The following is a 25,558-nucleotide window of genomic DNA, read 5'->3' on the forward strand; positions in this document are numbered from 1 at the left end:
GATAACAAGGATGTTCCCTTGGTCACCTCATTTACGCTGGGTTATGGATTGTGTATTGTAGGTAGCACCCACCGAGCCAAATGATTGGCATCCTCATTCTAAAAGACAAAGGTAAATGAAATAGTTCATTCTCTTATAGTTATCAGTTACTATTTTGTTGACAGCGCGTAACAGCTGGTACTCAGTCTAACGCGGTGATTCTTATTTTTAGATTATCTATGAAGGGTAGTTAAAATGTACGTTCTAATAATATATTTTGTTGTCAGGGCTCAAAGTACAGCAATGGTACGGAGAAAATTAGTTGTTGTTGGAGCGGTATTGGTATTTCTATCTGCAATTTTGTACATACAGTATCTGCTCGGCGATGGAGATATTCTGGAATCCTTATCCTGGAAAGTTGACCCTTTCGCTAAGTACAGAACGAAGGAATATAAAGAAAGTGAGTGATATGAACAATTAATTTATAAAAGTGCTTTGTAAGTACATGTTAATAGGTGTGAACTTAACTACGCGACTGTCAGCAAACGAATTCGCCGTGCGATTTCTCATAAGTCATTAATACCACCGTGCAGGACTTTCAAACATTATACTGCCGCATATTGTATAAAATAAGGATTAAAGTAATTATAATTTTCGGCGATATGAAACCATGTTTCGGTAAAAAATACAGTTGCATGACAGTAAAGTGAATGTTAATGATTTGTGGTAGTCACTTTTGTCGGTATTCATAAGAGCTCCATATTTTGCAGGCCTCATGAAGTGGTTCAGCTATTCCGAGGGTGAGTGTGAATGGATATAGCAGTGGTTGGGTACCACTCTTGTTTTATAGACCCTGCGCATGCTAACATATCTTGATTTAACAAAATCAGGGCATTAACACGCCTCGCTTATTTCAATATATACCTGCATTTCCTTCGTAATATTAGCGTGTGTAAAAAGTTTGTCCGAAAGAACTTGTACAGTTTTATTGGTCCAATCCGGGACAGCATCTCTTTGCACTTACTCTGATGAATTAATGTGTAGAGGAAATAATGGATTAAATTTTTATGAATTTGTCATTTGCTTTGTTGTGAAGTACAATTGATTAAAGGATCATGTAACCGAGTTCCGTAGAATTGCTGTCAATATCCCAAGATGAATGTCGATCTTTAAAAAATAATCATTGAATTATTACCCGATTTTTAGTACATGCTTGTGTATGTTATATTTATCGGCGCATTTTCAGTGAAATCGGTGTATCATTAGGAAATTTTCTATAGCATAGCGGTTACATATAGTACTTCAGTTGTTTTCGCATCTGATTTTGCATGAAAAGGCATAGTTGCTTAGTTGGGGTTTCAAGACGTCGGAATTACAACAAAGCAGGATTACCATCTCTGCGCATTGAAAATTGACGTTCTTTGGCTTTAAACATGCCATTGGTGGTCCCTGTTAATCTCTGCTACTAATAAAGTCAGTTTATAACTAGTGTAAACATGCTTGTGAACAAATGAGTATTTGTACTAGGTTTTCCCACGATTTCATTTCATCCTCTTTTGATATGTTATTGTAAAAAACTACAAAATGCATTCCTGAACTGTATATAGCCTCATTTTAATTTCTTTGCGTTGAGCTTAAGAATCTTTCTCCATCTTTATAATTTCTGGTTAGCAGCCTTACTGATTAGTGAAACTGAAACTGGTAGGTATGCTAGATACATGAGGGAAGGATACTTTAATAAAATGCTGCATATTTCATCTGCATGTGAAATGTACCTACTGTTTCATGTCATAGGCCAGGTAGAGAAATGAACAGATTTGTACCATTCCATTTATGTCAATTTTGCCAATAAACCAGTTTCCTTTGTGGACATTACTATGAAATAAAATGCATAAATAGTATGATGAAATTTTTTAAGTAAGCTTATTGCAGTACTTTGAAAAAAGTTCATTTTGTGAGACACAGTGAAGTCGGTTAATCAGTGACACATGTCAACACAAATGTCTTATTGATATATTTTAAATAGTATATTTTTGTATGTCGGAGACGTCTCTCCCCCATGATGATCTTAATATAATTTGATGATTATGGGGCTGTGAGTACATGTGGATTTATTCTGGTATTCAGCTGAAAATGGTCCCATGTTAGGTCATCGTGAAGACGACTGGGGTTACAACTACTGTATCTTCAGGGTTTCAAGTCATTATTAAAATGACTATGATTGTTGCATGGAAACCTTGCCCTATGATCTATTTTCTCTCAAAAACATCCAGTTGAACATTTTGTCTCCGAATTTATTCCTCAATTTATCTTCTGCATTCTACTCATGATGCTAATTATATGCTGTCCAAACTTTCTATTATTTTACTCTCTTAATTCATCATCATGAGTTATCTAGTTCATCTGTAGGATTTGTGGCAGCTCTCCCAAATTATCCTGTTTCCTGCCGATTTCTTCATTCCTACAAATCTCACAAAAACATATTCCATCATTTTCTTCTCACAGTTCATCCTAGGCCTCTCGCCATGCAAGTCTAACCCCCTTGTGTTTACTACAATCATAGAGTTCACAGGGGGAATCAGGATTGGTGCAGTGGCTATCATACTGGCTTCCCACCCAGAGGGCTCAGGTTCAAATCCCAGCAGTGTTGAATATTTTTCAGAGATATCTCGATCCCTACTTGAGTTGCTTTGTGGAGGGTACTTTGAGTGAGTACGCTGTCTGTCGGATGGGACGTTTAGCTGTGGACCCCTTGGTGCCTTTCGTAAAGAGTAGGCTAATGCCGACGCCGGGCTTCTCTTCACCCTTCATCCTTTCCTGTCCATGCCCTATGGCGCAAATGACCTCAGCAGTCAGTCGCCTCCCCTAAAAACTACTACTACTAGAGTTCACTTGCTCATTGTGCCTCAGGATGTTTTTTCTTCCATTTCATACATTATTGACATTCTCTTTGATAGCATCTTTCAACACTACCTTACCTCTCTCTCTTTTCTACTCAATTTTTCCTCCCTTGAATTTCTGACAGCTGCATCTACTTCTCTTCAGTGTTCTTTTCCAGATGTGCCTCTGCATAACATTTACCAATCTAGAGTCAAAATCTTTCTTAAAAGATTGAGTTTTTTAATGAAATAGTGTTTCTGGCACATTGTTGCCAGATTTCCCCCCTGAAAATGTTTTACTGATAATATAATCTGTTCCCATTATTTACTGCTTCTTATACTAGATTGTTCCAAAGGGGATTGGGATGGTAGGGTGGCTAACATAATGGCCTCCCACCCAGAGGGCCCCAGGTTCAAATCCTTGAGGCAGCAGATATTTTTCATTGGCATCCCAGTCCCAACTTTGGTACTTTGTGCAGAGCACTTTAAGTGAGTTCTCTGTCCATTGGATGGGACATTAAGCTGCAGAGCCCTATGCGCCTTTGGTTAAGAGTAGGCCAATGTCGGTGGGCCAATCCTCCTTTCGTAGTCCTCTAAGTGGCATAATTTCTGTCACAACTTCAGCCATGGGAATTTGCTTAATTTGCTCTGTGCTCACCTTCAATATTTTTTGCAAAATTAATTGCTGTCTTTCAATCTAATATCTTTTAATGGTTGTTTAGTGATGAAATTATTACTCAAAATATTTATTTTTACAGATAACAAATATTTTATTGTCTCCCAAGCCTTGATGCTTGCTTATCTGAGCTTAGAAATATGCTATACCATATTACTATAAAAATATCTACCTGCACTATAAGGCTTCAGTCTTCACAGAAGTACACACAATTCTCATTCAGGTTATTTCAAACTAAAGCTTTTTATTTATAAGTCACCCTCTCTCAAAATGATCCAAGCCAAAGATATTATTTGTAACTTAAAAATTTAGTGAGTGCACAACTTCTGGGGCTTTTACTGCCCATGTTATTAGGGAATTCTTCTTGCATTTTCCACCGAGTTACGTCCCTCATCTCAACTGAAATATCAATGAATGACTCACTCATTGTCTTCTAGGCGATGTTGTTTATGAACTATTTAATGCTCAACCTGGAATTCCTACATTTCTCCTTTTAACAGTTGCTCAGAATCAGTTTATTGTATATCTTTTATTTCTGATTGTTATAAAGCTCCCTTGGTAATCCTTACTCTCTTGTGTTAGCCGAGATCATTCATAAAACTTCCTTCAAATCACACCATGGGCTTTTACTTATTTATCAGTAGCATACAAATACCTAGGTAAGCAGGAAAAATAAATAGCATTAAAGACTAGTGAGAAAATCTTGAGAGGTCTCCTTAATCAAAGACATAGAGTCCTCTTAGATATTTTTTTTTTTAACTTTTGCTTATCAAAAAATAATGTGATCAATAGAAAAATGAAGTCAAAAGAAAATCACAGTCAGTTTGCCTAAGAGACGTTGCTGGATTGTCATGGAAGTGATCTTAAGATAAGCTTATCTTTGATTTGAGAAACAAACTTCATATTGTCAGTCAAACAGCAAGCAATTTTGTGTGCTGTTTTCAATTGAATGAATGTGCAGTTGCTAACCTGTTGAAATGAATCCGTTCTCCATTTCTTATTGTCAAATGTACCCTTTTGAATTGGATAACTGTTCTGGGCAGGTGTGCTTTGAGAAAGGATTTTGCTATCATCCAACCCATCAGTACTATCAGCAGTGTTGCTTCTGGAAAAGTCATATTAGCTTTCCATATCAGTGGCCTTTATTCTTAGGTAAACACAATAAGTTCGGAAGAGACATCATAGATTTTGTTGGAGGGTGTCGCAGTAAACAGAAATGAAGCGTAGGCATACTTTTGGAGGAGTTAGGCACTTAGTGACTTGAAGCAAAATTTATGGTTTGGTGAGTCTCCAATTAAGATTTTAGGGTTTTTATAATACAGATTCAACTGTATAAAAAAGAGTTCTCAGAGATAGAATGTTCATTAGTTATTGGAGTGAAAAGTTTATATGTGCAAAATATTTAAATATAATGTCTTGTTGGCCGATGGTGTACAAATTGAAAATGACAAGTTTTTAAAAATCTGCAATATAGACTTGGAAACACCCTACCAGTTTTTCCAAATTTAAGAGCTTGTAAATTACTAATTATGCATTGGCCATTTCGATTAATGCACCACAGATTGTTCCAAGAAAGGTTAAAGTAAACTTCAACGCACCAACCACTCACTTAGTGCATTTTGGTGAGAAAATAAGTAAAAAATAGAAATGAATCGAAAGGCATTATGAGGTCATCAATTGGCCCAAATATGTTCAAACGATGAAGGCTATAGATCTTATTTGTATTACTTCAATCCAGTGGTGGGCATTTGATTGTACCAATATGCATAATCAGAAATTGTGTGCACATAGACGGTAAAGAAGAAAAATTTGTACAGATATGTTATATTATGTTAGAGTTTATAAAACATTTGTTTCCTTGATGCATTGAAAGAAAATACCTTTCTCTCTAATAAACATAATAATTAACTGCAAATCAATGCTTATTAAGTTAGACTGAATTGCACAGAAGCCTACCCAGTATAATTGGGATATTCTATCTAAACAGAGCTCTAGCTATCCTACTAAATGCAATTTCCTTTAAATTTTAATGAGAGCGACACATATCCTAGCGAAAATAATCCTTGTGCAAGCCCATTAATCAAAAAACCATATTGATTATTTTACTCTTAGCCTCCACTTTACTTTACTCTTTCAATGATTCCAATAAAAATGTTTCCCATATCCACTTAATCATAAGCTGCACCTCAACTTAACTTACTTTTATTTAACAAGCAAGTTGATTTATTCTTGTGCCAACTCTCAGAGTGCAATGCAAAGCAGAAAATGGACAGGCTAACCTCTTGTGCTTTTTGCTTCCAAGGGAGTGGGTGATGTTGGAACAAACTACTACTTACAAAACTTTCATCTCACTTTTATTTTTTCATCTATTTACTCTTCTTAGATTTTCATGTTGAAACTGCCCTATTTTTTGCTCCTTTTCTACTTTTGCAATAGCAAAAATAACTTGAGTGTATTTTCACTCAGAGTACCTTTTTTCATAGGTAATTAACTTAAGGAAAATATTGGTGACAGGTGCAGTTACTTAATGGCGATGAGTATAAAATTACATTAGTAAAAAGTGAAGATTTTTTAATGAACAGGTATATCGTATAATTAAAAATTCTTGGAAGAATTCGTCCTATCTGGTGATACTAGTATGTTAGAAAATGCAATAAGCTTATAGCCAGGATATGGGCTTTTTACCTGAAGTGGATTTAAAAGAAATTTTGTATGTAACCAGGTTTTAATTTCATACATGGAATATTCATTCAGTTTACTTGGGAAAGGCTGGCTCAAAGAGTCAGGTAAAATGTCTTTTGAATGAGGTTCCTACTATCATGACACCCACTTGAAATTATTTTAACATCTATTAACTAACAATATTAAATATTTTTGTGTTGACTGATGAATTAATATGCTATCCATATTTAGGGTGTTTTGTAATTTGGTGCTTTAGACTGCATGGCAAAACCCAATTGCTTTTTGACTTTGTTCCCTAAATTTGTGTAAAAATTGTTTCTCTATACTGCTTTGTATGTTTTTGATAGAACATAAAATTTGGCATAATTTCTTTCATAGTGGTCCTAAGAAATATTTTATAACCGTTTTTTAAGTTTTCTTGTGTGCCTGTTTATTTACAGTTTTCCCTCTGTGCATTTTGTAACTGGGTCAGACAGGTTAACCTGTTGGTTTATGGTAAAGATATTGATTTCCAATTCATCTGTTAACATGGATTTTATGGGAACGCATTAATTAGTGTACCCTTTGAATTTTAACACCTGAGAAACATATTTTTGGAAGATTTGTGAGATTCCATTTATTTTGTGTGGAGTGTATCAATTGATAGATATTTCTCAAAAGGTTTTTAAGGCATCTTTTTGGCTGTTCTCTCTTGAGATATCTATAAGGTAGAGATGCTGGCTGTACTTAGGTGAACATTCTTTTGGGGATATTCACGAATATATCTAGTAATAGTTATAATAATACTTTATTTATTTTGAAAAATGGTACAAGCTTATTAAGTGTCATCACTATTAATATTACTTAATATATGAGCTTAAGCTCTTAAATGTGATGAAGATTGTCTGAAAAAATTCATCAAATGAGTGAAGTGGGTGAGCAAGTAACTAGTTATACCTATTCTTAAAACTCAGCATACAGTCCAATTTCAACTGAGTAGGCACATAGTTGTACTGTCATATGTTCACCTTATGAAATGTTGTAAGTTGAGGACATTTTACAATAAATAGTATTTAGATTTCGCTTAACCCCTAATGGAGTAGTTATGGATGTGAGTTCTTAGTGGGTAAGTTTCTAGATTAACTTTCGCATGACTCGGCCTTAAAGATTTATAAACTAAATACAGTCATGATTCCATACCTAAAATAAGGGCTTGCTGGAATCACGTAGTGGTGTATTAGCTAGAAAGCGAATAGCTCTCTTTTGTAGTAGCAAGATTTGTTTAACATGTGGGGAATGATCCCATAACTCAACACCATAATTTAAATAACATTGAAAGAAGAATGGTAAAGTGTTAAATGATTCTCATTGGAAATGAGAAAGTTTAGCAGTCTTACATATAAATGGCTTTACTCAGTTTGACTAAGGTGCTACACACAACATTACAAATATTTTTGAGATTTACACGTATGTATGGTATTTCATTATAATATCTGGTTCCCATAAATTCACCAAATTTAGGATTGTAAGAGGATGCCTTGGTAGCTAAACTGGCTAAACCACTTGGCTGGACAATGTGGGATCTGGGTTCGAATCATGGTCAATGCGAATAATTTTTATTTACACTTTGAAATCATTGCATTGTGACCCTATAATGTTAGGATTTTCAATTAGCTACTATGAATGTAATTTATATCTTTATGCTCTCCAATTGACCATTCATTATTGTCAGGTCAGTGTTAAATGCTCTCTTGTTGCTTGCTTATTAAAGATATTTGTCATTTAATGTCAAGTGAAAGTGTTCGTTTTGGAAGAAAAATAGACTGAACTGATGATCTTGGTTGTTTAAATGAAATGAAATTATTGACTTTGTAATTCCACCCACTTTATTTAAAAACACGGCTCGAGGTTTCGACGTTGAACCTCGTCATCAGGTTGATCACACCTGATGATGACGTTCACCATCAAACCTTGGACTGTGTTTTTAAATGAAGTGTGTGGAATTACAAAGTAAATAATTTCATTTCTTTTCAATACGTTATGTGAATTCCCTAAAGTTATGTGTATTCCCTAAAGAGACAACAAATAATTTTTTGTATTGAGTTATTTTATAGTAAAGGCCTATATTAAAAAAAATGAAAGCTGCGAGTAGAGATTCCTTGAATTGCATAATTTTCTCCCAATGGCAAGCATCTCTCGAAGATTGAACAGGTTACCAATTGCCCACCACTTACTAGGTGATAATACTTCTGTTTTGTATGCTATTTTTGTACTTTCCTCATCGGAAAATTTTCCTTGGCGGAGTACATACAGAAATAAAAAGAGAATCTGTTAATGAAATTAAGAATACAAAGTAACTTTCCACTGTCCTTTATTAGAGTACAACCGGTTTCAACGCTCAAGCGTCATCATCAGATCGATTGAGCGTTGAAACCGGTTTTACGCTAATAAAGGACAGCGGAAAGTTACTTTGTATTCTTAATTTCATTAAAATGAATTTCCACAAGGTTGAGCCAGGAACAATTGAATAAGAGAATCTGTTATTGTGAGGCTGTTAAAAAAGTAGGTTCTGAAAATTTAGAGAACACAAAAATAGTATTCCACGTGAAGTGTCTTAATGCACTAAATTGAGGTTTTGAGGGTAATTTCCTCTTCATGATGGCATCTCCTGAAACGAATGTGCGCTAAAGTAACACCAGCATACCTTCATATGAGGTATATGTATATTTGTTCAGCTAAAATTATAATTGATTTCTTACATGCCTTTTTCAGACAGTATTATTTTCAATGGCCCAATGGTCCGTATGGATGATCCTTTGTTTATCGCCAGCATTCGAAGTCACTTTCTTATTCCACCAGCCATTACATCACAGCCCTATCAGCTGAAAGAACCAAACATTCTTGATCCATCCATGGGACAGTCTTCCTTGATACGGCAGATCCTGAAAAATAAGGTATGATGGACTGTTTTGGCTCAGGTGCCTATCACAAATAGACTAGGTGATATATATTATCATTTCCAAAAGATGATGTAGAGACTTAGAAGTGCCACCAATTGGTCCAGTTAAACTCGAAATGGAATGCTATTGAAACAAATACTGTTGTAAATTTGAAATAGTCAGTTTTTGAATTCTGAACTCTTGTTATCTTTTCATTTCATTATAAAATTGACTATTATGGGAAACAAAACTGACTCTAACAAAATGGACAATGATTCTGCAGTTGTTCAAATCTTATCTGATGACAAGTCCAATTTCTTTCGTGTGTTTTATCTTACTTTTCTCATGCTTTTAATGTCTTGTAGAAGAGTATCCTCTCGTCATTTAAAATGTTTTACAGAGGAATTTTTTAAATATTGCTTCTGAATCTTATTCTAACACGTAGTTTGTGGTCATTTATCTTTTAGGTGTACAAAAATTTGCAGGCTAAGGAAATTCTGTCAGTAATTTTGTGACTTAAAGCCATTTTTAATGCATATTTGTAAATGTGTACAGGATTAAATATATCATGAATAGCTTAAGAATATTACCACATAATTAGTTGGGGTATTATTATTCTCACAGCAGTTAAAAGCATGTTTGCTAGGACAATTTCCTTCTAACTCCTAACAGATACATATGTTTTGGCTCATGTTGAATCATTACCAGAAACATGCAAATGAAGGCATACTGTAGGTATTGTTGGCTTTCATGAGCTGCTGTATCTTCATTTGGATGGAAGCGTCTGTATTAGATTTTAACTTTCTGAGATTCCATTTCCATCGCAGGCCTCATCATAAGAAACATGTCCCTGGTGATTTAACATGCATCAAACATAAAAGATTGGTCAAAAACATTCGAAATAATGATGTAGCAAGCCCAAAAATTAAACAATACTAGTCATACAAGTGGCAAAAATCTTCATTCAAAAATGGTTGAATGAACATTCAACAATTTCTTGTTGTTTTGTGTTCATCATCAAGCAAGTTTGGTCACTGACCTAATCAATGCATTATAGAACAAATTTTATCAATGGGGTATCTTTGTCTTCGACTCTCCAGTTATGAATTAGTACTGTGAATCATTTCTTTTGTTCTGTCAGCAGAATTAATCACATGACTGTTTGGGTGTATTCTTCACCAAAGTGGCTATCAAATTCCTAGTTAAGTTATTGATTACTAAACAGGATATCTCTTAATGCACTCTTTAATTTTTTTACCTACTCAAATAATCCATTTGGTTTGGGATCAGTTCTAAAAAGTGAATTGAAACGAATTCCTTATGTGGCAGCATGGACTTCACCTGACTGGGGTGTAGCATAGAGCAGGGCTTTAAATCACTTGTTAGGGTCACTGTGACCTTTTCAATCAATTTCACTTAATATCTGCTATTTCTATTAAATGCCCCTATTTGTCTCTTATTATATGATTGTATTCCTGTGTTACTCACTTGGCCAAAACCTAATCACAATGATGAATCCCAAGTATCAAAGTGGAATCAATGATACTTTCCTTTACAGAAAATAAACTGCTGATGTGTAGTTGAATGGACAGATAAAGTTGAATCATATCCCTCCATGTCTCACTTCAGTGCTGTGCTTGCCATCTCTGACATCCACTGAAACTCAACTCTCTGCCTTCAGCTCTGATAGTGATTCAATGATTTCAACTCTCAGTCCTCTGCATTTTTTTTATTGAGCCATCAATGCCATTTTTATATAGGTACCATATTCTTATGATGATTTGTCATCTCAAATTTTTCCTTTGAAGTGATATTTTCTCTTTTGTGCAGGTTATAAACTGGGTACAGTTGAGGCAAGAAATAAGTTTAATGCATAAATATCTTCCACAATGCTTAAACATATTTGCATTTCTGTAGTACAATAGTGTAAATTGATTATGAATAGGGGGTGCCTCATTCACACCATTCGGCTAAGTAAGCAAGCATAAGATTGGCAAGGTTTCAGCAATCTGGAATGTTGAGGAAAAGGTGTAATGATATCAGGCCACATTCCAGAATTCATTAAAATGACTTTTGGTGACCCCTCAGCTGCTGTCTACTTTTACAATGGAGCAGGCAAAAATGGTACTCAGAAATGGATTTGAATGAGCAGCAGCTCTGAATATTCTACTTCTCTGTATGGTTGCATTGCTGATGCCTTTGGGTATAATTACAGTTTAGATGGAAATATTATTGATTTTCCTTCCATTTTTCATGATTCATTGTTGAATATAGTAAGATCTATGTTGAATTTCCATCATAAATCATGATTTTGCGTGCACTTAAAAGGTGGAGATGCTACCAAAAACAAGACATTTCTCTGTTTATCCTGTGTTTGAGAATATTTATGCTTACATACATGTGACAATGTGTTGAAGTGGAAGGGTAGGATGGCCTACTACCAAAATTTATGCTTGAAATTAAAGTATGTATTTTTAATGAACATGTTTTGAAAAATTTTGAACTCTTGACTCATTTGAAAAACTTTGTAGATTTAACTATATTTTGATACGACCCCGTTTCATCACTTATTGGACATCTTCAAGTGAGGAAACCAGTTGTACGAGGGTAGTTTGAAAGGTTCTCGGAATCATCACCAGATATCAGCGTTAGCACAATTAGTTTCTCACGTAGTAATAGGTGTTCATTTATGAGTGAACATGTTACATATCAATGCTTAGGGAAGAGATCTGTGGTGCAGATGCCTCTCTGTAGTTTTTCCCTTGTGGTAATTTGTGAAGATGGTAAAAATTGAGATTCGTGTAGTGATTAAATGCTTCGTAAAGAAAGGCATGAAAACAAAGGAAATTCTTACTGACTTTCAGAAAACACATACGGGACTCTGCTCCTTCATATTCCACTGATACCAAGTGGACAAACAGGTTTAAGTTTGGTTGGGTTGGCTTAAATGATAATCGGCATAATGGGCAGCCAATATGTGCCACAACCCCAGAAATTATTGCAAAAGTGCATGAAATGGTCATGGAGGTTTGCCGACTGAAAATGCAAGAAATTACTGGAGCTTGACGAATGTCATATGAACAGGCATATCCTATTTTAACCCTGGAATCGAGAAAATTATCCGCTAGATGGGACTTCAGATGCAGGATCACAAAAACATCAGAATGGGATTTCCAAACTATGTTCAACCCATTTTGAGAGTATCAACGACATTTTCTGCCCTGATTTGTGACCACCGATGAAACTTTGGTCCAATGCTATGCCCCAGAGACAAAATAGCAGTCAAAGCAGTAGAAATATATTGATTCACCACCACCCAAAGAAATCAAAAGCTGGAAAGATGATGGCTTCAGTTTTCTGGGATGTGCAAGGGGTTTTGCTGATAGATTATCTTCCCAGTGGTCAAACAATTACTGAACTATACTACGCTAGCCTCCTGGACTAACTTCTGCAAAAATGCCAAAAAAAGCTAGGTTTGGCAAGGAAGAAAATTGTCTTTCATCATGACGATGCACACCCTTGTATAAGTGTCATTGCCGTGGCAAAAATACTTGAACTAAGATACGAATTATTGTCACACCCACCCTATTTGCCTGATTTGGTTCCATCTCTTCCCCAAGCTCAAAATTTTCCTCAGTGGATGGAGATTCTCTCTAAACAAAGGACTGATAGCCAAAGTAGACAGGTATTTTTCAGGCCTGAAGTAATATAATTTTTAAGATGGGATCAAGACATTGGAACATCACTGGACCAAATGCATTAGGGTACAGAGAGACTATATTGAAAATTAAAAAAGTTTCATAGGGGGGTAAGTCATTTATTTCTATTCCATTCTGAGAGCTTTTCAAATTATCCTTGTACAATAATACATCTATTTGCCATTACAAAATATTTCTAATTCCTCAAGATGCAATTTTGCAAGGTTGCCATTGAATTGTTTTGAACTCTTCTTTTTCATGTTTTTAAATGCTGAAGGGAAAACTTTTCTTCTGATCACCATGATAACATTCTGATAATAAGAGCAATGTTTTATAGAATCGAGAGTTATTTGATGTTTAGAGACCATCCTCAGGCCTTGGATCTACACTAAGGACACCATCTTAAATGTATTTAGTGTTGGAACATCCTTCAAAAGCATCCAAAATGGATATATTCTGTACAGAGAATGATGGTTTAAATTGTTCCATTCACATTTTTCAGAGGAATGGCTTCTTTGTGGAAGCTGGAGCAATGGATGGGGAAACTCGATCAAACACACTTTACCTGGAAAAGGAGTGTGGTTGGAGGGGATTACTAGTTGAAGCAGATCCCTACAATTTTGCTAATTTGGTATCTCGCAACCGGCGTGCCTGGTCCTCTCCTACTTGTCTTAGCACCAAGCCATACCCTATGACGGTAAGATGAATGATAGTTTAAGTCATTAGTGGTCCTATCTGTATTTAGAACTGCTGAGCTGGCCAAAATTATTTTGTATGCTTATTACTGTTACAGCAGATTATATAAAAATAGGGTTAACAATTTTATTGATGATTAAATGCATACTATTCCTGATACCATTGAAAAGCTAATGCTTAATTAAGGTGCATACGGTGTTCTGTCATTTTATGTCCCAATCACCCTGAGATATGCATTGCATGAGCTATGTTTTACCTGCAGAAATTGCAGCATATTGGATTCTATAAAATATCTGGTTTCCTCTCCGATTAACATTATTTCTATGTAATTTTTCAGGATTAGTTTCTGCATATGTAACATATTTTCATGAAAACTCAAATTGATGCTGACAAAGATATTTAGAGCAAAATTTTGAGCCTTTTGTTAATGTCCTCATTTTTAAGTATTTAATTTGGATCAAATTATATAAGAAAAATTGTTTTTGTTCTCATTCAGAAAAAAATTTGTCATCCAGATAATATCATGAAAAAATATGGGTAAGTTTTAATTTATGAAAAAGTTTGTCTTGGGTAAATTTGTCAAGATCCTTCTCCTAAATAAAAAAAAATTTCAGTGATCATGGTGATGTATAATCCAAGCTGAGTATATAGTGAACTAAAATCTCTCGTTGAGTCTTTTAAGTAATTTTAATTTATCAAAAATTAACTAGTGGAAAAATATGTTTGCTTGTTTGGGGAATTGCTCTTAATTAGAATGTCTCAGAATAAATTGCTCATTTTTCCCTCTTGATAGATGTAGATTATGGTAAGCTTTCCTTTGAGTTCAGGAGAAAGAGAAAGAATAGTAGGGATAGATGAGGAAAGGATGGACTCTCATGCTGCATCTTAAGGGATGACAAATAAGATGAACCAGAGCATAGTTTATTACCAAATTGAATTTCTTAGACAAGGGTATATGTATATATTGAGGTCAATGAGACAGCAGCAGGCCATGATAATAGAAGGTTCATTATTAATTATCATAAGTTGATTAAATAGGAGACCTCAATTGTGGAGAACATAATATGCTGACCATGCCTACCTTTTTTAAAGAAACTTCTATTTTTGGATTACCTATGGTTGTCTTATTTCTTGCACATATGAATCGAGAATTGGAGATCTTCTTTATATTTAATTGGTTTCATAACACTGCTAATAGCATGAATTTATCTTTCAACAGGTTTCTTTTAAGCAGGAAGAAAATTTGGGGAAGATATCAGATCGTGAGGTTGGGTCACCCATTCCAGGATATGTTGATGTTCAGTGTCTCCCCTTATACTCTTTGCTGTTGGCCCTGAATGTTTCTACTGTTCACTACTTCAGCTTGGATGTGGAAGGATCTGAACTGGATGTACTCAAGACTATTCCATTTGAAAAGGTGGACATTCAGGTAGGTGTATCAATCTAAAAGTTTTCTTAGAATTTCATTTGCTCAGCTTGGCAATACGTGATCCCCTCTAATTGCACACTGATGTGTGCGCAGAATTTAATAAGTTCTACTGTATAAAAATAGATGAGATTTTTTATTGACATCAGTTACGAGCATTTTTTACGATTAGTGATGAAAGAAGGCATATCATCAGAAAATAATAAAACATATAGATCAGAAAAGTAATGTATTACTTTAGACTATTAGAAGTGTGTCCCTAACTTGTATTCCTTGGAGTGCAGAATTTTTGCACCTTTTCAAACCCATGGTTACCCCAGTTATTTGTTGAGAATCATTGCTACTGTGGAGAAAATTGCATAACATATTGTGAAGTGTACTGTCACCATCTTCTTCTCACTACCTCCTATTTTACCTTGACTGTCATTATGAGATAAAGAGGCAGCCTGAAAAGTTTCTTAGCTAACCAACGAATGAGACAGTTTTTCTTCATTTTTTAATTTTTTTCAACATAGTCTCCTTTTAAGTCCATACACTTTTTCCAGTGATGCTCTTAACCGTTTTAACTTTTCCAGATAGTAGTTGATCTCTTTCTCTGCAATATAGGCAATCACATATGTGATAACCTCCTCCAATCTCTGTCCTCCAATCAAAAGGGGATCGAGATGGTGCGGGGGCTCACGTACTGGCTTCCCACCCTGAGGGCGCGGGTTCAAATCCCGGCGGTGTTGAATATTTTTCAGAGGTATCTCGATCCCTACTTGAGGTGCTTTGTGGAGGGCACTTTGGGTGAGTACGCCGTCCGTCGGATGGGACGTTAAGCCGCGGACCCCTTGGCGCCTTTCGTAAAGAGTAGGCTAATGCCGACGCCGGGTTTCTCTCCACCCTTCATCCTTTCCTGTCCATCCCCTATGGCGCAAATGACCTCAGCTGTCGGTCGCCTCCCCTCAAAACTACTACTACTCCAATCAAAACTTTAAGGATGGGAAACAGGGAAAAGTTGCTGGGAGCATCTGGTGAATCTTGTGCAATGAGTAGCCAACCAATTTGAAATGCTATACATCAGTTTTATCCATGGCAGCTGCCAAATTGTGAGCAGGTGTGTTGTCCCAATGGAAAAACACCTTCTTCTTCCTCAAATATAGTCCTTTTTTTGCAATTTATCCCTTCATTTTTCCAAATAATGATGCATAATAGTCTCCTGTTATTTTCTTACCTTTTTGAAGATAATAGATGAACTCCATTCCATGAATATCCCAAAAAATAGTTGCCATCACCTGCCCGGCTGATGGAACCATCTTAGCCTTTTTCAGAGCAGGTTCACCCTTTGTAGCCCTCTGTTGATTGTTCTCTCATCTCAGGAATGTAGTGGTGGATCCAAGTTTAATCTACAGTAATGAATTGATGCAAAAATCCGACTCTTTTCACTTAAATTGCTCAAACCAACCTGCAAGTCTGTAATTTGATATATGAATCAGGAATTTGCCCTCAACGCGGCATTCATTTTAGTTGTGAGATCAGTTCTTTTTTTTCCATTTCTCCGTGCTTTTTTTTCATTTTTCCATGCCTCCGTAATTATTTCCTCCATATCTACATTGATCAGCACAGGTGATAATGGACAACCCTGCCTTACACCTCTTCCTAACACTGCCCATCTGGACTCTCTGTCTCAAACTTGCACGTGAGCAGAGTAAGACATGTGTAGGATATGGATTAGCCTCCTTCGCCTTCAATCTATTCCTATTTTCTGCAATTTATTCATTACTTTTCCCTATTCACTCTACCAAGTGCCTTTTTGAAATTTAAAAAAACAGGCAAATATGTCCTAATTGTAATATATATTCCTCTTTTTAAGTGATCTCATTACTGCAATGGCATTGCACATGCCTCTCTCTTTCCTTTATCCAAAATGATCATCCCCGAAGTAATCATTTTCCCTGATCTCAATCCATTCTTTGATTATTCTGAGAACCAATTTAGCTACATGCAACATCAAACTTAAGTGTTCACATGATTTAGTCTTTACCTTTTTTGGAATAGGAACTAACACCTATCTCATTAAGTCTTCTGTCCAGATTCCTATCTCATGTGTGTAACAAAATTATTCCATGAAAACTCCTCCAGCATTTTCCTAAACCTTTAATTAGTTTCATAGGAATGTTGTCCACCCCAATGTCCCTTATTCGATTTCATCTCCATTAATTCCCTTTCCATCTCATCGTTGAGAATGGCTGGACTTAAGCTATCATCATCTACGCCATATTCTCTTGCTATGTCTAAGATTTCTGGCCTAAGTTCTTTACCATACAGTTCTTCTAAATATTCCTTCCATCTGTCTTGGATCTTTTCCGTTTCAACTGTTATCTTACATGACTTATCTCTTACCATTTATACAGATATTTCCTTCTTACTTCACGTTTGTGCTTTAACATTCTTGCATGGCACACCAATATTACAACTCCTCTGCAACTTTTAATATCCTCTCCCTGCATTTTACACGATGCTACTTTTGCTTTATTTGTTTTCTGTCTCAAACTATTATTTAACTTTTTGTACTTACTTTTGCATTACTCTGTTTTTACATTCTTCCAATTCCTTTTCTCATCTATCTTGTTAATCATCTCATCTGTTATCCATGGTTTCCTTGCCTTTTCCCATTAACAGTTCCTATAGTTTCTTTTGTGGCTTTTGATATCCCTTTTTTGATATATTTCCATTTCTCCTCGTTAGTAATTGGCTCTTTTCCATCATCCATAATTTTCTCTAGATCCTGCTGACACTCCTTCCTTGTCAAGCCATTTAATACTTCTACATTACATTTCCTAACCCACGACCCCTGCTTTATCTTTTTGAAATGGACACTACACTTAATAAATACTAAATTGTGATTAGAGTCGGCATCCACCCCCTGGAAACTGTGGGAATCTCTCATGCTGTTTCTAAGTCTGTGCCTAATTATAATATATAAAATTCAACTGATACTTCTCTGAGTCATCTGGAATTTTCCATGTATACCTATGGATTTTGTGGTGTCTAAGCCAAATGTTGGTAATGACTAACCCCTGTCTGCTGCAGAATTCAATTGCTTTGTCCGCATGGTCATTCCTGGTACCTAAAGCATACTCCCCTACCTCATCACCATCTTGTCCTTCACCTACTGTCATATTCCAATCCCCAATCATTATTGAATGTTTCCCTGTAGGAACACACTCAACTATGTCCTCTAACAGATAGTACACCGTATCGGCTTCTTCCTCCTCATGATTGCTTGGTTGCATGTATATCTGAACAATGACAAAGTTCATCAGTTCTGCTTTTATCTTTGCTAGTAATATTCCTGTTACTTGCTCTATGTTTACTATGCTTCTTTCTATTGTTTTATTCACTATTCTGGCAACCCCTCACTGGCTCCCATTCCCTCTGCTGAATATTACTCTATAACTATCACTCCAGTAATGTCGCTGTCCTTTCATCTCACCTCACATAGACCTAAAATATCTTTATTTCCTCTTTCCATGTCTCACTTTATATTTTTTAAATTATATATTCTCAACAGTGTCTGTTTGTCACATTCGAATTTCCAATTCTAACCAATTCGGTCTTCTTCTTCTGCATCTTCTATGCTGCTGCTGTTAATTGCTTTGCAAGGGTTTCATGAGAAGATGACCATGGAAGGCTTACCTCTCCCTCTACAAAGCACGACAGGCAGCCAATTGGGCAGAGTATCATACCAGGACTGTTATACTCTATGCTGTCCATCATAAAAGTCTTGGCAATAACAATTGAGGTGGTTTCCCATTTCCTTCATCAATCATGTATTTAATATGACACCATCACTCAATGGCCACCCCACTGGGGTCAAATGCCTCTGCAACCTCCTCACTGAGGAACAGATGCTGTGTGGACTAACTTTCCTCTGGCTCATAGCCTTTGCCCTATCTAACATGGGTGACTCTACCAGGAGCCATTATATTTACTCCCGCTAGTACAGCTCTAGGGGTCATCGGAATGACAAGCCCGCCATCCGCTAGTAGGTTGTAGTTCATGGGAGGGGCCTAAGCTATATTCAAATCAATTTTACTTATACCAGTGACTCACAAATTGATGAGGTAATGATCCATTAAAAATATGTATTTATATTCCAAAAACTGAGGGAAAAAACTGGAGAAGGAATGATGTATTCATTTGAAAAATTGGTATTGTCCCTAATGGGAATCCATTAAATGAGTAATAACCCTGGCATAGTACAAATTCACCTAATTTACATTAATTATAATTGTTGTCAGATGGCTCCTGGAAATAACTAATGAAAATTTTTTCTTTCCTCACAGACACTCTCTGTGGAATTCATTCATGGTCCATTAGGTAAGGAAGCCCTAAGAGATTGGATGGAAAGCAAGGGGTACAGGGTGGTGGCACAAGTAACACATCCAAACTGGCTTGCAAATGACTTCATATTTGTGAAGGAAAGCCTTTTCTCTACCTCTGACATTTGGAGCATAAAGGTGGATGAGGTCTGAAGACAACCATGGGGCTCCCAAGTTCCATATTGCATCTCTTGGTGCTTATTGAGAGAATCTTGTTGATTGTTATCTTGTGAGCATGTATGACTAGTGATTCTGACGTATATATTTTTGAAGCCAGTGATGCCTATTGTCTAATGTTTATCACAGTGCACATGATTTATAGGGACCCACCACAGTTTTGGTACGCAACGAACCGAGGTTTTAGAGGTTTGTGTGTTTTACAGGTGGGAATGATGAAGATGAAGCACTTAACAAGTTGTTGCTCCCAGAAAGTGAAAGCTAATCCAAGAAATGTTTTAGAAACTTACATGTCTTACCTAGGATGGTTCAAGGTGCTTACCATTATCTTTTTTTTTTGCTTTAATCTCCAATGTTTTATTTTGCAATCTTTTCAATTTGCACAAAATACCTAGTTGATTCTCTGAATGTTCGGTTTCATACTGTACTCAGTGAAACCTTGTTACGCTTTGGTTGGTGTTGGATAGCATTATTGTTGTCCTGGCATTTTTTTAGTGGGTTTTTATTTATTTTGTTATATATTTTTGAGACCTTGGGAGAAACTAGTTTCAAGGCATTTTGCCTCACCAATGAGTCTGAATGGCAAGGAGAAAAAATATGCATGAATCATTTAATTGAGACGCAGCTAAGTTTGCATAAATGGCCTGATGAAGATGTAGCTCTTAATTGGTTACTAAGCCGTATTGTTACCTTTTTTCCTTAAATTCATGCTGGTTTTTCAATGTAATTTAAATAAGTAGATTTGGCATTATAATTTCAGTGTACATTACCCTATTACTCTATACTCGAGAAGAGTAAATGCCATAATATTACAAACAGGACATAGCTGTTTTACCCCATCAATACCCTGCCTTTTGGAAACCCGAATGAACTTATTCAAACATTAAGTTTTGTACATTGAATAACTGCAACTTCATTACCTAGTTTTGGATATTACTGATGATTTGATTAATATGCACCCCATGCATTTTTAATTAAGATATTCATTGAATATATGGAATGTAATTGCATGACTTGTATGAATTTTTTTAATTGATGAAGTTCTCTCTGTTAATTTATTAAGTTGGACTGAAAATGTCAGAATTATTTTGAAATTAGTTTCACTAAATCAAACTATATGAAGTTGAATGAGGAATTATATGTTATAAGATAAGTTGGTATATATTCTATGAGGGCTATTATAATTTTTTACTTCTATTGGACTATTGAGGAGTAACATTAAATCTGTAGTTCTGGGGAAGAAAAATGTTTGTTAAGTTCTGAAAAACCTTAAAGTTCGCATGAAGGTTACAAAATAATGGAGTGACATCTTTCGGATTTCATTTGTTATTACTATATGTATAGATAAGCTCCTCAGTTGCTAAAGATTATAAATGGTGATGTCCTTCAATATCCAATTTTGATTGGCCTACTCTAAATAGTTAACATTAACCTCTCTCTCAGCCTTCTAATATGAACGTTAAATTGTATGTATGCTTGACTTATTCCTGAAAGACTCATTCCTGCATTTCCTCTGAATTTTTTTTCATAAAAATAGGACTTGGTACTGAAACTACCAGTCTAGGACACAATCAAATTCTTTGTAAGCTATGAAACATGAAATTCAATCGCAGATTTATTTTATTATTTTAAAGAAATTTCTATGCCAGCCAGTTTTCATATTAGGGAATTTCATGGAATTCAATAATTTCAGAGAGAATTTTTGTTACTGAGATAATGAGTGGTGGCAAAATATATCCTAGTAGTTTGTGTATAAAATAACAACATGGCCTTTATGTTACTTGCATGATCTCATTCTTACTCCTGGGTCTCACTATAAAATTAAAAAGTGGTTGAAATGTGAATAATCCTTGGTTTTTTATTATAATTAATAATTTATTGCTGTTATTTTTTCAGACAAGTATTTTATTTCTGAAAGAAGTGAGCTATCAACTGGTTCCTTAAGACTCGAGGGGTGATTTTTGAAGTTGCTTGAATAATTTGTATTTCTACCCTAGTGGCAATGTAATTAGTCAATCATTTCTGATGAACAGCAGTCATTCAAATAATACTTTTGATCGGGGGTATCATGACGCACATGTTTCTTGCATCCAATTAAATATATGATTCATAGTAAGGGAGTAAACTAAAAGTTTGATAAAAATGGATGTTTTGGTATGGTTTTCTAAGCAATTGTAGTTTAGTGCTATCCAAGAAATGAAAACTTCTGTGTAGAATACTGGTCCAATAACAACTTTTATGTATACAGATATAGAGCTTTTGCATCTACATGCAAGATAAAATAATTCTGTGCATGTAGTATTTATGGAATGTTGAAAAAAATATCACTATGCAATTTAGAGAATGTGTATTAAAAACCATTAAGTCTCTATCTGTGATTTTATTTTTTCTAAAGCTGATCTCTCAGTTGGTTCATGTAGAATTTAATTTGTTGTATTTGACCAGTTATTGCATTGAGGACCAGGTAATCTCATTTGGTAATCTCATGTGTGCATAGGTGCAGTATTTTTTACCTATTTGTGATATTTTATAATGTTTTGTAGATTATGGCTGCTCTGGTCACCATACAATCCATCATATGTCACAATCGGTTCCGAAACTATCTTTGACTGGTGTATACTATGTTAAAATATGTGCAGTAATCACATATTATCTGGTGGACTTGGTAGTCACTACCAGATTTGGACTTGGTGGTCACTACTTGGTTGTGAGTGTACAGTAGATAAAAATAATCCTAGGTGATGCTTGTAAAATGGATCATAGAGTGTTTACAGCTGATTTGTATTTGATGGCCTGTAGTAATATATTTTTATATCGAGTGAAACCATTTGGTGGCTTCCTGCTGCTTCATAGTAATGCAATTTAAACATATTTCTTCCACATTAGTGAATGAATGGTATATGAGACTCTGAAAAAAAGTTTGCTTGATTTACAGTTTGGTTGGATGTTTATCATATTATATGTAAGTATTTATTCTCAGAATTATTACACGTGAAATTTAGTTCTCAGTTTATCAAATTATTATTTATTTTTTGGTCCATTCGATGGCTATGAATATTTTTATTATCTAGCTAAATGTACAGATAACATGCTGAAGAGGATGATCCCAAATTAATTTCTTACTGTTTGGTAAAATTTGTTCTCAGTCTTCAGCCTTCATTTTATGGAATTGATGTAATGTCTTCAATATTCTTTATATCAAGGGGATTTCATAGATTGAGATTGCAAATTGGATTTTTCGAGGCAATGTGAACCATGTTTTTTACCGTTATTTTCATTATATAATGCAAAATATTTTGGAAAATATCTTAAGTTTATCCTAACTTAACTTTAGTTTTTTTCACCTAGGACAAAATTGTACTGTGCATGCATTGCTTCTAAGTACTGTTATGTGTATTATTTTTGTTTATGTGTGGGAATTTTGGATGTGCAATTATTTCAGCTGTTATAAGCATTGTACAATAGTGACCCCTTAGCCTGTTAGGCCATGGCCTTGTTAGGTGATGGTTGCATACATGCCATTCGTTGAAATGGACATGCTTTGGTTTAAGGTAGAAAACCCTGCTTACCGAGCCTTTATAATTTTCTCATTCGCTGCCCAAAATGTGCATTGTTTGGTTTTCGTACTGTCAGTATATCTATACACTCATTTAAGTGTGGTAAGCACCATGGCTTATATCACATCAGATGTTGCATAGAATAGTTGACCTTATGAAATTATTTGTTTTCTTGCAGTTCTGAGTGTAATTGATTACTAATTTATTATTACATTTAATATTTGCACTTAATATTCTGTATAAGTGTTGCTTCTTTCAAAGAGTTCTGTGACTTTTTTGTTAAATTTTTGATACCAGTGGTACAATTCTGAATATCTTAAGGAATTAGTCCTGTTCTCTTTCACTATGTGACCTTAATTTGCTAGGAAAAGAGTGTAACCATCACCTGAGATCCAGTCTAGCAATTCATAAATCATTGGCAGTGTGAAATCTATGAGAATATTGTGGTTGTTATAGTTTAGCCATATCTTTTGAACAAGTAATTTGTTGGAGCTTGTTAGACATTTGTGAAGGCTTGTGTTGACTTTGAAAATTTATAGTTTCTGGTATTGTTTTGGGAAACGGTGACTGAAGTAGATTTTATATTTAATATTTCTCATTCTGTAAATATGCATATATGTTGCTGGACAGAATCAAATTTTTGTGCCATATGAGTTGGTGTGTCATCAATTAGGCATTGAATGCAATCGATATTGAAGCATTTACAGAATGAGCCTTTTTCTATGTAATGTTAGAGTGTGATGCCTTGCTGGACATTGAAGCATTCTATGTGGTATGGTTATTATAAATTTAAATGCTCATTATACTGTTCGGGTGAATATTTTTTGCATTTCACCCTAAGATCTCTTCAACTAAAAAAGGTTTGTAAAATCTTCAAAGAGATTGTAAATGTAGCTGCACTCTCAGCTAAATTGTACTTGATAATTCCTTCCAACATGATATTTAAAAAAAGTTATATTATCAAGAGTATCAGTAATTCTGTAAGTAATGTGAAATTCTGAAATGAAATCAGAATTCCATGGCGCTATTGTTTGGATGGTTATGAACCAAAGGCTTTGTAAAAAAATTATGAAAACTAATGTTATTAATAAAAGTTACATGAAAACGTTTAACTGCTAATTTCATTTTCAAGTTGAAACATATTAAAAATTCTGTGATCATACATTAATGCTTACTTATTTTGAGTGGCAAATCGTGTACCAGCTATACACTTTTACCACCCTTACACTTTTTTCTTGAATTCTAGGTCTGAGAATGAGGAAAAATTATACGCAGGCTTTATATGCTACATAATATGCCTCATTGATAAAACAGAATAAAAGCCTACCAATTATAATAACATAATCTCTATTATCAACACACATGACTATGCCTAAATATCTGCTTAAATGAACTTGGACCGCAACTCCATCTCGACCAGCGCAGGCTATAGATTTTTCAGTAAAACCACACACATATTGTTCCACTAAGTACGCAAGTATATGTCTTAAACAAATACATTATCTCCCTTAAATGGACACATTACACTGAGTAGTATTCCTTCCATGCACTTGTATACTGAAACTTTATATTCATGACCTAATAGTGGATCCAGGGTCACCAATGATGACAACATTTAGTGGGTGATGCAAGGCTGTTGTACACCAGTGACCAGTAAGAGATGTTTAAGTGCAGCGCTGCAAGCATTGCCCGCTACACTAACAGAACTGACACCAATTATCAATGCAATTTTCTTCTTTCTCTCTCAGCTCAACTCAACTCGGCTCTACTTATCGACGTTACAATACTATGTGTCTATGTAAGACTGATTTGATTTTTTAAATTATATTGCAGTGGCGAAGGGAATGACTTTGATGAAAAGGTGTGATTGAGGGGAATTTAATTCTCTCTTTCACCTGTTTAAAGCACATTGTCAGTTCTTAAGCTCATTTACTGCCTTATAATTCTACAGCATGTTGTGGAGCAATTTTTAACACATTTATTTCCCCAAAGATCTTCCTCACAATACTTGAGGCACCTCCTCCCCAGAGTCCATATACAACCCATAGTGAGCAGAGAGAAAATAAATATTGGTTAATGAATTCCGTAGTCTTTATCAGTAGTGTCTATTCTGAACACTTTCATTATTTAAGCAATTGAATCTTGCTGTAACGAAATTAAAAGTAGGTATGAAAATATTAATAATATAGTAGTTATGTCTTCAAATAAAATTATAACCAAAGAATTATCCTCTCCTTGCCACGCATGTTATTTTTCACAAACTCAATTTTCTTAATCCCCTGGTAACCCCAATTACCAAAATAATGCAGCAGCATGGGATCATGTGTGACACAGACTGACAGTATTTCTAATGTCCCGAACCCTTCGACACGTGAAATGATGCCAAAATGATTGTTTACGTTCACACTTTGGTTCTCCTCATCAAACTGCAGTGAATGTAAAAAAGCAAATGAAAAAAATACGGTTGTATGTTTGGTAATTTTTATAACGATTAGATATTAAT

General features: G+C 35.1%; 1 protein-coding gene across 2 annotated transcripts; it reads left to right on the forward strand.

The window, feature by feature from the left end:
* On the forward strand, nt 1-24,161 carry LOC139686952 (uncharacterized). Of its 2 annotated transcripts, XM_071583987.1 has the most exons (7): nt 1-111; nt 267-439; nt 750-779; nt 8,968-9,149; nt 13,335-13,529; nt 14,748-14,957; nt 19,286-24,161. In XM_071583987.1, the coding sequence occupies exons 2-7, from the start codon at nt 283-285 to the stop codon at nt 19,472-19,474; spliced, it is 963 nt and encodes a 320-aa protein (XP_071440088.1). In that variant the 5' UTR covers nt 1-111; nt 267-282; the 3' UTR covers nt 19,475-24,161. The 2 variants fall into 2 exon arrangements, with proteins under 2 accessions (XP_071440088.1, XP_071440089.1); XM_071583988.1 differs by lacking the exon at nt 750-779.
* The last annotated feature ends 1,397 nt before the right edge of the window (nt 24,162-25,558 follow it).

This window comes from Hetaerina americana, unplaced genomic scaffold (assembly GCF_022747635.1).
Source record: "Hetaerina americana unplaced genomic scaffold, ioHetAmer1.1.p SCAF_155, whole genome shotgun sequence".
NCBI lineage: Eukaryota > Metazoa > Arthropoda > Insecta > Odonata > Calopterygidae > Hetaerina > Hetaerina americana.